General features: G+C 35.7%; 1 protein-coding gene across 1 annotated transcript; it reads right to left on the minus strand.

The window, feature by feature from the left end:
- Positions 1-936: 936 nt before the first annotated feature.
- On the minus strand, positions 937-1622 carry LOC141403183 (uncharacterized). The gene is made up of 2 exons (XM_073985360.1): positions 1178-1622; positions 937-1121 (listed from the first exon to the last, which is right to left on the minus strand). Exons 1-2 carry the CDS (start codon positions 1620-1622, stop codon positions 937-939), a joined length of 630 nt encoding a protein of 209 aa, XP_073841461.1.
- Positions 1623-12123: the final 10501 nt, after the last annotated feature.

Here is a 12123-nt window from a genome sequence, read left to right on the forward strand (position 1 = left end):
AAGGAAGTCATGAAAGATCAGATCTTTTCATCAGCTTTTGAACCCATTCCATCGATCCAATAGAGATGAATTTTGTGTTTTTATTTATACACATTTTTCTAAATAAATAAGATTAATTATTTACAATTCGGAGACTCGAAATCACAACCAACGTTGTTAAAACTCTCGTCGTAATGATAATGTCATTGCAACGATTTGGTGAAAATGACATGCCAAAGCATTGGTGAAAATGACATGCCAAAGCATTGGCCAAAATGACAGACTTAGGATCCGAAAATGAATGTCATCTTCAGATCCGAAAATGAATGTCATCTTTGGGGGGTCACGCTCATATAAAATTCATGAGTGAAAATGCTAAAAAGATGACATGCCAGATCACTTGTACCCATGATTGAATATCATCTTTGGCATCGAACATTTTGCTGGGTATACCAATGTAGTTAAATAATTCTCTGTAATGCTCCCAATTACCTTACATATTTCTTTAACAATTTAAAACAGTTTAAAATTTTACTCAAAAATTATAAAATGTGTAACATAAGCTAATATCCTATAGGAACTAAAATCATTTCGGGGGGGGCCCGGGCCCCCCGGGCCCCTCCCCTGGCTACGTCGGTGCCATTAGGCAATATTAAGTAGCTTTTGGTACTTTTCGTACGCTTCCAGTACCAATTTCCAAAAAGTCAGACTTATCCCAGCAGACCAATAATAATCCTCATCTCAAATTTCAAGTTTCTAGCCTCTCCAACCCAAGGCATGCATTATAAACATTGAGAAAAGAAAAGCTTTTTTTATATGTAGCAAGAATAGTTTTTTAATGGCCAGGAATAGTATTAAGTGTCCATTTACAAACTAAGATATATTACAATGCTATTTCTTTACATTATTTTATATGCAGAATTATTTATTTATTTTTTTATAAAATGTAGCTCAAATTTACCAACCATGACCATGGCTATGTTCGCTGTGTCCACCATCATGATGTTGATGATGATGATGTTCATCTTCAGAGTGATGGGCGTGGCCAATATTTTTTACAATAGCATTAAAACCATTGTGTTTATCGGCATGATATTCCACAATGCGAGTAGTACCATCAGCTTCCTTAAAAGTATAACCACCTGTAAAGAAATTTTTATTGAGAATATTTCCGCTTGGAATTAACGCAGTTTCTTACCCTTAACTTTATCACCATCTCTTTCTTCCCATTGGTCCTTAACATCACCGGTCTTATGATCTTTAACGCCATATTTGAATTCATATTTAGGATGAGCATATTCGTCATGATGCTCATCATGTCCATGTTCATATTCATGACCATGGCCATCATCATGTGAGGCACTGTGACTTTCATGGTGGCCCTCCCAACCATGATGGTGGCTAGCATGGCCAGCGGATAAACCATGTCCAGCATTATGTTTAATATGTGATACACTGTGGGCTTCATGGTGTCCCAAATCATGGCTATCACCACCATGACCATGAGACCAACCATGATGCTGGGCTGGTTCATGTTTAGTTTCTACGGAATAACTGCTAACAGCGCCGCCATGATGATGCAAATGTCCAGCAGCAGCCAAACCGGATAAAGCTAAAACTGAACCAAGTGTAAGGAATTTCATTGTTATGCTGTGTTAAAGAAATTAACTTTATGTTTTGATGGAAACTAGAGAACTGATGGTATTATTCAGTAGAATGCAAGTTATTTATACTGAACGCTATATTGAAAAAGGTTTTTAAATGATTTTTACAGCTCTATTTTTTTGGTTTTTTGTCTATTTCTTAGAAATGCAACATTCCTTTCATTTTTGAGGTTATTGAGTACTAAATTGTATGGATAAAAGCTCTAAAAATGGGTTGGTAGCATGTTATTATTATTGTGTACGTCATTTATTGCAAGATATGTATGTATATTAATTAATTCGTTTATTTGTTTGCCGGCTATGTGAGTGACCGACCGCCTGTTTACTCTCATATAAATAACATTGTTAAAGTCAAATGTGTTTGTATTATTTTGGGAGAGTTTTAATTCATTTAATCAATAAAACTAATCGAAATGGTTTTAATAAAACAGTGCAGAGACTTTGCGACTTTTATTTAAGAATATTTAATTAAACAGAAGACCAATAGGCCTTCTTACACAAAACCATTTTCTCATAGAAATTCAGTTGGTTCCCTTAGAAGTCTAGTATGTTTTCACTTTGAAAATAAATGTAACTTCTAAACAAGTAAAAATATGTCAGTCGGCTTTGCCGACAGATATATACCCTCAGCCAATGTGAAGCGAAACTTTCACCTCCGGACAGATCGAATGTATTTAAGGTCTCTTCAGAATTTTGTGGCCCTTTTTGGACATTTGAACTTGCCGACAAAAATGTGGATTAGGAATTAACTGCACTAAGACACAAATGTTGAACTTTTGTAGGGCAGGTAGCCTTAGGGAGGACCGATATGGGCCATTCTAGAAGTTAAACTAAATGTTGATAAAATATTAGGAGATCCAAAGTTTGGACCAAATTGGTTGCCCCATTCAAGTGATATCTCCTAGCATTTTAGTGACATTTTTTTAAATATTGGGGAGAAGTACCGAAAGTTGTGGACCGGTATTGCCCATGAAACTAAGTTTGAATATAAAATGACGAAGACCAAATGTTGGACCAAATCGGTTGAACAGTTCGACCGCCCTTTCGGGCTTTTTTCCCAAGAAATATGGACTTGCCCCTAAAAAAAAATTTTACCGTCGTGATGGAGGTAGCGAATGCAAATCGCTTCAACAAAAATAAAATCGATTCGAGAGCAGGTCTTAAAGTGAACTTATCCGAAATTTTGTGTGAGAGGTACCAGAAGGAGTTGACAAATATAGTCCATATTCGAACCTGATCTATATCTGGTAGATATATGAGGATGTGCAAAGTATAGGTTACATCGGTCACTCCCTTCTAGAGTGATCGTGCGCAAAATTTTTCCGAACATTTTTGAAGTTTTGTGGGGGAGGTACCTGAAGGAGTGGACCTATATAGCCCATCTTCGAATTTATACTATGTTTTGTCGATTTGGTCGACAGATCCGATCGAGTGTTATCTTGCGCTCCAACTACTACACAAGGAGTCGTAGGAGCTTTTTGCACCTACTTCTCAGGAAGTATGGACTTGCCCCTGATGAAACTTGTACCGTCGTATGGAGGGAAGTGAATACAAGTTGTTGCAAAAAAATCAAAGCGATTCGAGAGCAGGTCCTAAACTGAACCTATCCGAAATTTTGTGTGGGAGGTACCCGAAGGAGTGGGCCGATTGAGTCCATATTGGAACCTCATCTAAGTCTGTTAGAAATTTCACAATGTGTAAAGTATGGACCCAATCGGTTACTCCCTTCACGAGTTATCATGCCCACAAAATATCCGAACATTTTGGAACTTTTGTGGGGGAGGTACCGGAAGGAGTGGACCGATATAGCTCATCTTCGAACTTAAACTAAGTTTGGACAAAATATTACGAAAGCCAAAATTTAAACCGAATCGTGTTATCCGTTCGAGAGTTATCGTGCGCACCAGCCAGCCAGACAGACAGACGGACATTGCTGAATCAACTCCAAATTGTCTGAAACACATTTCGTCCAAACATACTTGGGGTCTAAAACCATTATTTCGATGAGGCACATTTTGCCCGTATGAAAGTGTATATGGGCAATATTATTGAAAATTTAACATCGTTGAAGCCAAGGTTTACCCCTTTATAACTCGCGAATAGTGGTTGTATATTGTACAATTTAAATGCTTTTAGATAAAATGAAATGTTTTTAGACTTGGCAAAAAATATTGGGTTTCAAAGTTGATTTGCGTGGAAGCTGTGGCTATATTTATGTTAAAAAATGGGTAAAAATGGGTTGAAGCCAACGTGTCTTTTTTTGTTTTCTCTCGATTTGTGATTAAACCACACTTTTTACGATTTTCCCGTTAAAGTAAAAGTAGAAGGCAACTAAATAAGGATCATCTCACTAATGTATTACTTTTCAAAATTTGATCTGCGTCTACCATTAAATGATGCTGACATTTTGAAGCCAGATTTTAAGTGTTTTTTGAAATTTTCTTATAATTTCGTTCCGCAAACAGGTTTTTCAAAAAATCATATATAGGAATGAAGAACTCACGATTCTGATTTATTTGATATATGTGTCGTGAATGTAGCCCACACAGCTTCAGAGAAATCTGTATCCAAATACGAAAATTTTGTGTGAACAAATTTCTAAAAATCATATTTTTCGGGCCTAATTTTTACAATTGGCATTCGATTTACTCGTACTTGATTGCAAATTTTTGATTTTTACGTTGCGGATCTAATAAATCAATACTCGTGAAATTCCATCTACTAAAACGCGAGATACGAGAAATTCCAAGGTAGGAAAATCACCTAATATTGTTTTTGAAAATATCGCGCATTTTATCGCGTATTCTGTCTGCCGCTTGCACTGCAATGAAAAAATTAGTGCAGCATCTTCCGTTTTGCGGAAACGGAGATTTGAAAACTTCACTGATAAGGTACTACATTCATTTTATCCCAAAAAATAGTGTGTGATGCTACATCCACGGTTCTTGACTGATTGCCTTGAAATAGGTATATATCGATGCAGATTTTCATGGTGACACTAAAACCGGATGCGGAACGAAATTGTATGAACTTTGGGAAAATTAGCGATGTTTTATAGGTTTTTTAATGCTAAGATGCAGCCGATGCTACATCTTAGCGTCCAAATTATATTTCGAAAAATATATACAAATTAAAAGATATGGTCTTGCTGTACATGAAAATCACATGCGGACAAAACGATTTTGATAATTACGCGATTTACACATATTTTAATAATGCATATAAGTTAAAGCGGTTTATTTGAACTCTGTTTCCGTTTAAGAAGTCTAATGATTTATTTCAACAACCCGATAACTTTCCTCAATGGGAAACCTTCTATGTGAATGTAGATAAAGCAAAATCCACCCATTTTCTTGGGAGTTTCAAGAAAAATAAAAGAAGTACTCTTATAGAATTTTTCCAATATTTTCGACTCTAGAATGCGTGTGAAAACTATTATTCCAAACCAAAATTAGTTTTTTGTAACACAAATATGTGCTTATTTTGGCTATAATATCCTAACTACTATCCCGATGATTATAAGTTTGGTCTCATTTGATTCCCCGTGAAGTCTTTATTTAAAACTGTTACTTTTTTGTAATTTTTGACGGGTATATGGATCTATATTTTCAAAAAATTCGGACTACATTTAAATTTTGTCAATTTTTTGTAAATTCCGCGAATGCTGAGAAACATTTTACAAATATTATGCAATCTACTTAATGACGTCACTTCGTGATAACTTTTTAGTGACAATTGTGCTCAATAAAATAATTAGCGTGTTTATAATAATTTTTTCTTAAAAGCAGAAGTAAAACCGCGATAACATTTGTCCGCAACAACCGAAAATTTGCTCGCGAGCGGATTTGTACTGGGGAATTTTTTCTTAACCTATGTACCAAAAATCGTTAATGTAGCGCGAAAAGAAAAAATTCAATTTTTTGGAAATGGAATATGAAATAATTGGCAGTTTTGCCCATATACCCTTTCTAGCCTAAAGGCTGAGGGTATAAAAATAAAAATACCAGTACGTCTAGCATAATCGGTATGGTTATTGAAAATCAGTAGGATTTCTTAAATAAAACCACAAGGTCTTTTTAAGAAGGCAAGCACGTCTATAACAAAGTTTCTTATAGAAGGGTTGTAAGATTTCTAGGACATGTAAGATGTAAAACTATTGTTCCAAAGAGAATACAAAATTTTTGACAAAATCCTGAGGGTAGGTATATATCGTTTTAAGCCTGAGACATACACTCACACTAAAGTCGATTACGGTGAAACTTTAGATGTGTTTACAAAATATCAAGCCAAGTTTTTCACGTCTCAGACACAGACTACGAATCCAGCAAAATTGTTAGACTCAGACTCATAAAAACAAAAGAATTAAGTCAAAATATTGGAAAGTGTGAGCGTGATGTGCTCCTAAAGACGACATTTGTTCCCAATCTCGAAAAAATATGTCATTTTTGCAAAGTTCTAGAGAAAGAAATAGTTATTTCTCGGAAACTATAACAGTTATTGTGCTCATTACACTGTGCAGCAGCATTTTTGGGGAATGGAAAATTTCTTTTGGAAATGAAAGCCCTTCATGAGTATACTAAGAACCCAAAAGGAAATTTTCGCCATAGGTCAAGGAAAAAGGAAAAATATCAATACGCGCAAATATGAAGATCAAAGGCTGGGGGGCGAACAATTCTTTTTGGCGATGAAAGTCGATGAAGGTAATATTACGAATCCGGAAGGGCAGTTATGCCGTAGGTCAAACTTCTAAGTTATGGCGCGATCAAATTTCGTTAGGGTTTTTGTCATGTAGGTATGTATAGATTGTCAAGAAAGAATTCATTTCGCTATAACTCAGAAGTTTGACCTACGGCATAACTGCCCTTCCGGGTTCGTAATATTACCTTCATCGACTTTCATCGCCAAAAAGAATTGTTCGCCCCCCAGCCTTTGATCTTTATATTTGCGCGTATTGATATTTTTCCTTAAAAACGGTTTATGAAAACCGTTTTTTGTTCTAGAATTGCAACTAACAAAGTTTTCAAAAGCGAATTAATTTAATTTGATTGACAACTCTATAAGCTTTTTAACGGTATACATATAAGTTTAATCGGTTACTTAAAACCGGTTCAAAAATCGGTTTTAATGTCGGAATATCCGGTTCCAAAATTGAGATAACCGGATCTATCCTCCAAGAAAATTTGTTATTAACGTGTTCATCATTACAATAGCTATTTGTGGTAAATATTTCAGAAGCACCCCAGATGTCTACATAAGCAATAACCAATAGTTATGTGTACATACCAATAAATACCCAATGACGAATATACAGAAAAACAAAACATAGTTTATTTCTGAACCAAAACCAATTAAATGTCAAAAAGGACAATGAAAACGGGACAAAATCGATTAGTTGTCAAAGGGAACCGTACTAAAATCGTCTGAGCAACATTTTTGTAGAATATTTGGATGCTGAAAAATCTCATCTTGTGGTACTTTCACTACGGTTCAAGAAATAAAGGACGAAAAGGACATGAAAGGCATTGAGTTAGAAGAATGTAATGTTCTACAAACAGATTCGCCAATCGATTTCACTGAAGACATGTCACCACATAACGAAGCTACAACAACGCCAAACAGAGATATGGAGCTATTTTCCAAAGTATTATAGGGAAAAAATCAAAAACTTCATCACGCGATATCTCAGAAACTTGACCTATGGCGAAAATTTCCTTTTGGGTTCCTAGTATACTCATCAAGGGCTTTCATATTCAAAAGAAATGTTCCACCCCCCAGACTTTGAGTTCCATTTTGTGTCACAGTGTTATTATTTGTTTGTTATGTAGGTAGAATTGTTTAAGAAGCGTTTCAATAAATTACCGTAGAGTTTACACGAAGTTAGCTATTTTATTTTTCCTCAGGTATTCAATTTTAGTGTAATTCCAACTTTAGTGGTCTAGACTACCGTTTTCGTAAGATTATGCCTGTGAGTGTCCTCTTTCAGCCCATATATACGTTTGTACGCGTACTTTTGCGACCGTTTATTTTTATACCCTCCACCATAGTATGAAGGGTATATTAGATTTGTTTTCCGTTTGTAACGCATTGAAATACTCATTTGCGACCCTATAAAGGCAAAATTTTGAGTGGATCTGTGCATGTCCGTCCGTCCGTCCGTCTGTGGTAATCACTCTAGCATCTACAAAAATGGAGATAGAACGCTGAAATTTTGGGAAAATGCGTCTTTTGTTTGCAGGCAGGTCAAGTTCGATGATGGGCTATATCGGTCCACGTTTTGGTATAGCCCCCATATAACGGTACCCCCCGATTTACGGTATTTTACCGTTTTTAGCTACATTTTCAGACCGATTTAGCTATAATTTGACATTTAGTGTTCTTTAGTGTCAATAAACTTATATAACAAAAGTTGTGCACATAGGTCCACGTTTTGGTATAGCCCACATATAACGGTACCCCCGATTTACTGTATTTTACCGTTTTTAGCTACATTTTCAGACCGATTTAGCTATAATTTGACATTTAGTGTTCTTTAGTGTCAATAAACTTATATAACAAAAGTTATGGACATAGGTCCACGTTTTGGTATAGCCCCCATATAACGGTACCCCCCGATTTACGCTCTTAAGCGTCACTAAATTTATATAACAAAACTTGTGGACATAGGTCCACCTTTTTGGTATAGCCCCCATATAACGGTACCCCCGATTTACGGTATTTTGACGTTTTTAGCTACATTTTCAGACCCGATTTATCTATAGCTTGACATTTAGGGTTCTTAAGTGTCAATAAACTTTTATAACAAAAATTGTGGACATAGGACCACATTTTGGTATAGCCACCATATAACGGTACCCCCGATTTACGGTATTTTGACGTTTTTAGCTACATTTTCAGAATGGTGTAGCTATAACTTGACATTTAGGGTTCTTAAGTGTCAATAAACTTATATAACCAAAGTTGTGCACATAGGTCCACGTTTTGGTATAGCCCCCATATAACGGTACCCCCGATTTACTGTATTTTGAGGTTGTTAGCTACATTTTCAGACCGATTTAGTAATAATTTGACATTTAGTGTTCTTTAGTGTCAATAAACTTACATAACAAAAGTTGTGGACATAGGTCCACGTTTTGGTATAGCCCCCATATAACGGTACCCCCCGATTTACGCTCTTAAGCATCACTAAATTTATATAACAAAACTTGTGGACATAGGTCCACGTTTTGGTATAGCCCCCATATAACGGTACCCCCGATTTACGGTATTTTGACGTTTTTAGCTACATTTTCAGACCGATTTATCTATAGCTTGACATTTAGGGTTCTTAAGTGTCAATAAACTTTTATAACAAAAATTGTGGACATAGGACCACATTTTGGTATAGCCACCATATAACGGTACCTCCGATTTACGGTATTTTGACGTTTTTAGCTACATTTTCAGAATGGTGTAGCTATAGCTTGACATTTAGGGCTCTTAAGCGTCACTAAATTTATATAACAAAACTTGTGGACATATGTCCACGTTTTGGTATAGCCCCCATATAACGGTACCCCCGATTTACGGTATTTTGAGGTTTTTAGCTACATTTTCAGACCGATTTATCTATAATTTGACATTTAGGGTTCTTAAGTGTCAATAAACTTTTATAACAAAAGTTGTGCACATAGGTCCACGTTTTGGTATAGCCCCCATATAACGGTACCCCCCGATTTACGCTCTTAAGCATCACTAAATTTATATAACAAAACTTGTGGACATAGGTCCACGTTTTGGTATAGCCCCCATATAACGGTACCCCCGATTTACGGTATTTTGACGTTTTTAGCTACATTTTCAGACCGATTTATCTATAGCTTGACATTTAGGGATCTTAAGTGTCAATAAACTTTTATAACAAAAGTTGTGCACATAGGTCCACGTTTTGGTATAGCCCCCATATAACGGTACCCCCGATTTACTGTATTTTGAGGTTTTTAGCTACATTTTCAGACCGATTTAGCTATAATTTGACATTTAGGGCTCTTAAGCGTCACTAAATTTATATAACAAAACTTGTGGACATATGTCCACGTTTTGGTATAGCCCCCATATAACGGTACCCCCGATTTACGGTATTTTGAGGTTTTTAGCTACATTTTCAGACCGATTTATCTATAATTTGACATTTAGGGTTGTTAAGTGTCAATAAACTTCTATAACAAAAGTTGTGGACATAGGTTCACGTTTTGGTATAGCCCCCATATAACGGTACCACCGATTTACGGTATTTTGACGTTTTTAGCTACATTTTAAGACCGATTTAGCTATAATTTGACATTTAGGGTTCTTAAATGTCAATTAACTTATATAACGAGTGGACATAGGGCCATGTTTTGGAATAGCCCCCATAAAACGTTACCGCCCGACGTTTGACGTTTTATGTCACATTTCTAGACCGAATTAGCTATAATTTGATATTTAGGGTTCTTAGTGAACAAAAAACTTATATTCGAAAAAATTATGAACATAGGTCTATGTTTTGGTATAGCGCCATATAACGGTACCTCCAGATTTTCGGTATTTTGAGAATTTTACCTACAACTTTTAACCGAATTATCTATAATTTGAACATTTGACATTTGAAATTCTTAGTGGTCACCACACCTCTCCACCAAAAATTGTCAAGGAAGGTCGATGTCTTGATAAAGCCCCCATATAAAAGTACCTCCCGATTTTCAGTAATTTTATGGTTTTATCTACAATATTAAACCGAACTAGCAGTAATTTGAAGTTCTTAGTGGTCACAACACTTCTCCATCAGAAATTGTCAACATAGGTTCACCACACATCTGCATCAACAATTTTCAACATAGCCCCAATATAACGATATTTCCCGATTTTCGGTACTTTGAGGATTTTACTTAAAATGTTTAACCGAACGTAGGTCCATGATTTGGTATAGCCCCAAAACAAACCTCCCGATTTTCCGTACCTTAGCTTTATTTTTTAGATGAACTTTCTGTAATTTGAAATTTAAAAGCCAACAAAAATTCTGCAACAAAAATTGTTCCTTTAAGTTCATTTTTTCGTAAAGCCCACATACCTCCGAACTAGCTGTTAATGACATTTGAAGTTCCCACGTTATGTACCGATGTTCGGTATTTTGAGAATTCTAGCTACTATTTTTAATCGAATTAGGAGTTATTTTACATTGAAGGCTCCCATCAAAAACTGTCAACATAGGTCCATGTTTTATTATAACCCCTATATAACGATACCTCTCAATTTCTAGCCCACCAAAAATTGTCAACATACATACATAGTTATATATAGGCACCATAAAAAGGGCCTCCCCATTGAAGCATTTTATGTACATTATCTGACATTTTAACGTACCCACTTAAAGTTGGGGACAGGAATGAAAACTAATTATTCCATTTTATGGTGGAGGGTATGAAAAGTTCGGTCCGGCCGTCTTTTGGCATATGACCTTTTTAATATATTGGTAGATTTGAAAAACTGAAAAACACTCATATCTAAATGCAAAAATACTTTTTAAAATTACTTCAATGTATAGAATATTCTAAATGTTTTTGAGCTTATTAATATTAATTTAGATTATCATAGAAAGTTTCTAAGAAATAAAATTCAGTGTCTGACAAGATTACCACTTCTTTGTTAACGGGTGACATCAACTTGCAAATTTCAGAAAATCGAAAATAATATTGGCTGGTAAAACTATCAGTTGATCGGGCCAATATTGCCTGAGATATGAGCGTTGGAGATTTGATTTGGATAACAACCAATCCGAAATTTATAACAAAGAGTTAAAGATCAAACGAATGCCTTTGGTACAGACACATCCTCCTGTAAACACGAAAATGGTAATCTGGCAACATAAACCGAAAGTGTTGTCTGGTTGTGAAAAAAAAAATTTCCAATAACGTCGAAAATAAAGCAGATTCAATCAAAGAAGATTGTATTGAATGTGTACCGCTCTTCTAAGACGAATTAAATACAGCAATACACGAGCTGAAGAATAATGTTATTTATAGTATTTTTACGTACGCTGATCGCAAGATCCGGTGGTTTACCAGGTGAAGGCAACACACTGATAAGGTGCATCAGCTAGTTAATACCATATGGCAGAAGGAACGCGTACTCGATAAGGATAAGGAGATAAGACTGTGTGTTTAACTTGTAATGTCTGACGACTTAAACCTATGACCAATGTAATAATTGGGCCATAACAATGCGACTTTAGACCTGAAAAATCCACTATTGACCTGATATTTACCTTGCGGCAAATCCAGGAAATGACCCAATGTCGATAATAAAACAGCCTTCGGCAACCCAATACATTCAAAGACATTCCAAGTCATGACTGTCATGACGGACATGCGTAAATCGATTAAGAAAGTGTTTCTATGGGACTTTCTCGTTTCCTTTTGCATGTTACAAAGTAATGCACAAAGACATAATACCCCTTGCCTCAGTG

Source organism: Musca autumnalis, unplaced genomic scaffold (genome assembly GCF_047663935.1).
Source record: "Musca autumnalis isolate F117 unplaced genomic scaffold, ASM4766393v1 scaffold_4, whole genome shotgun sequence".
In the NCBI taxonomy this organism is placed as follows: domain Eukaryota; kingdom Metazoa; phylum Arthropoda; class Insecta; order Diptera; family Muscidae; genus Musca; species Musca autumnalis.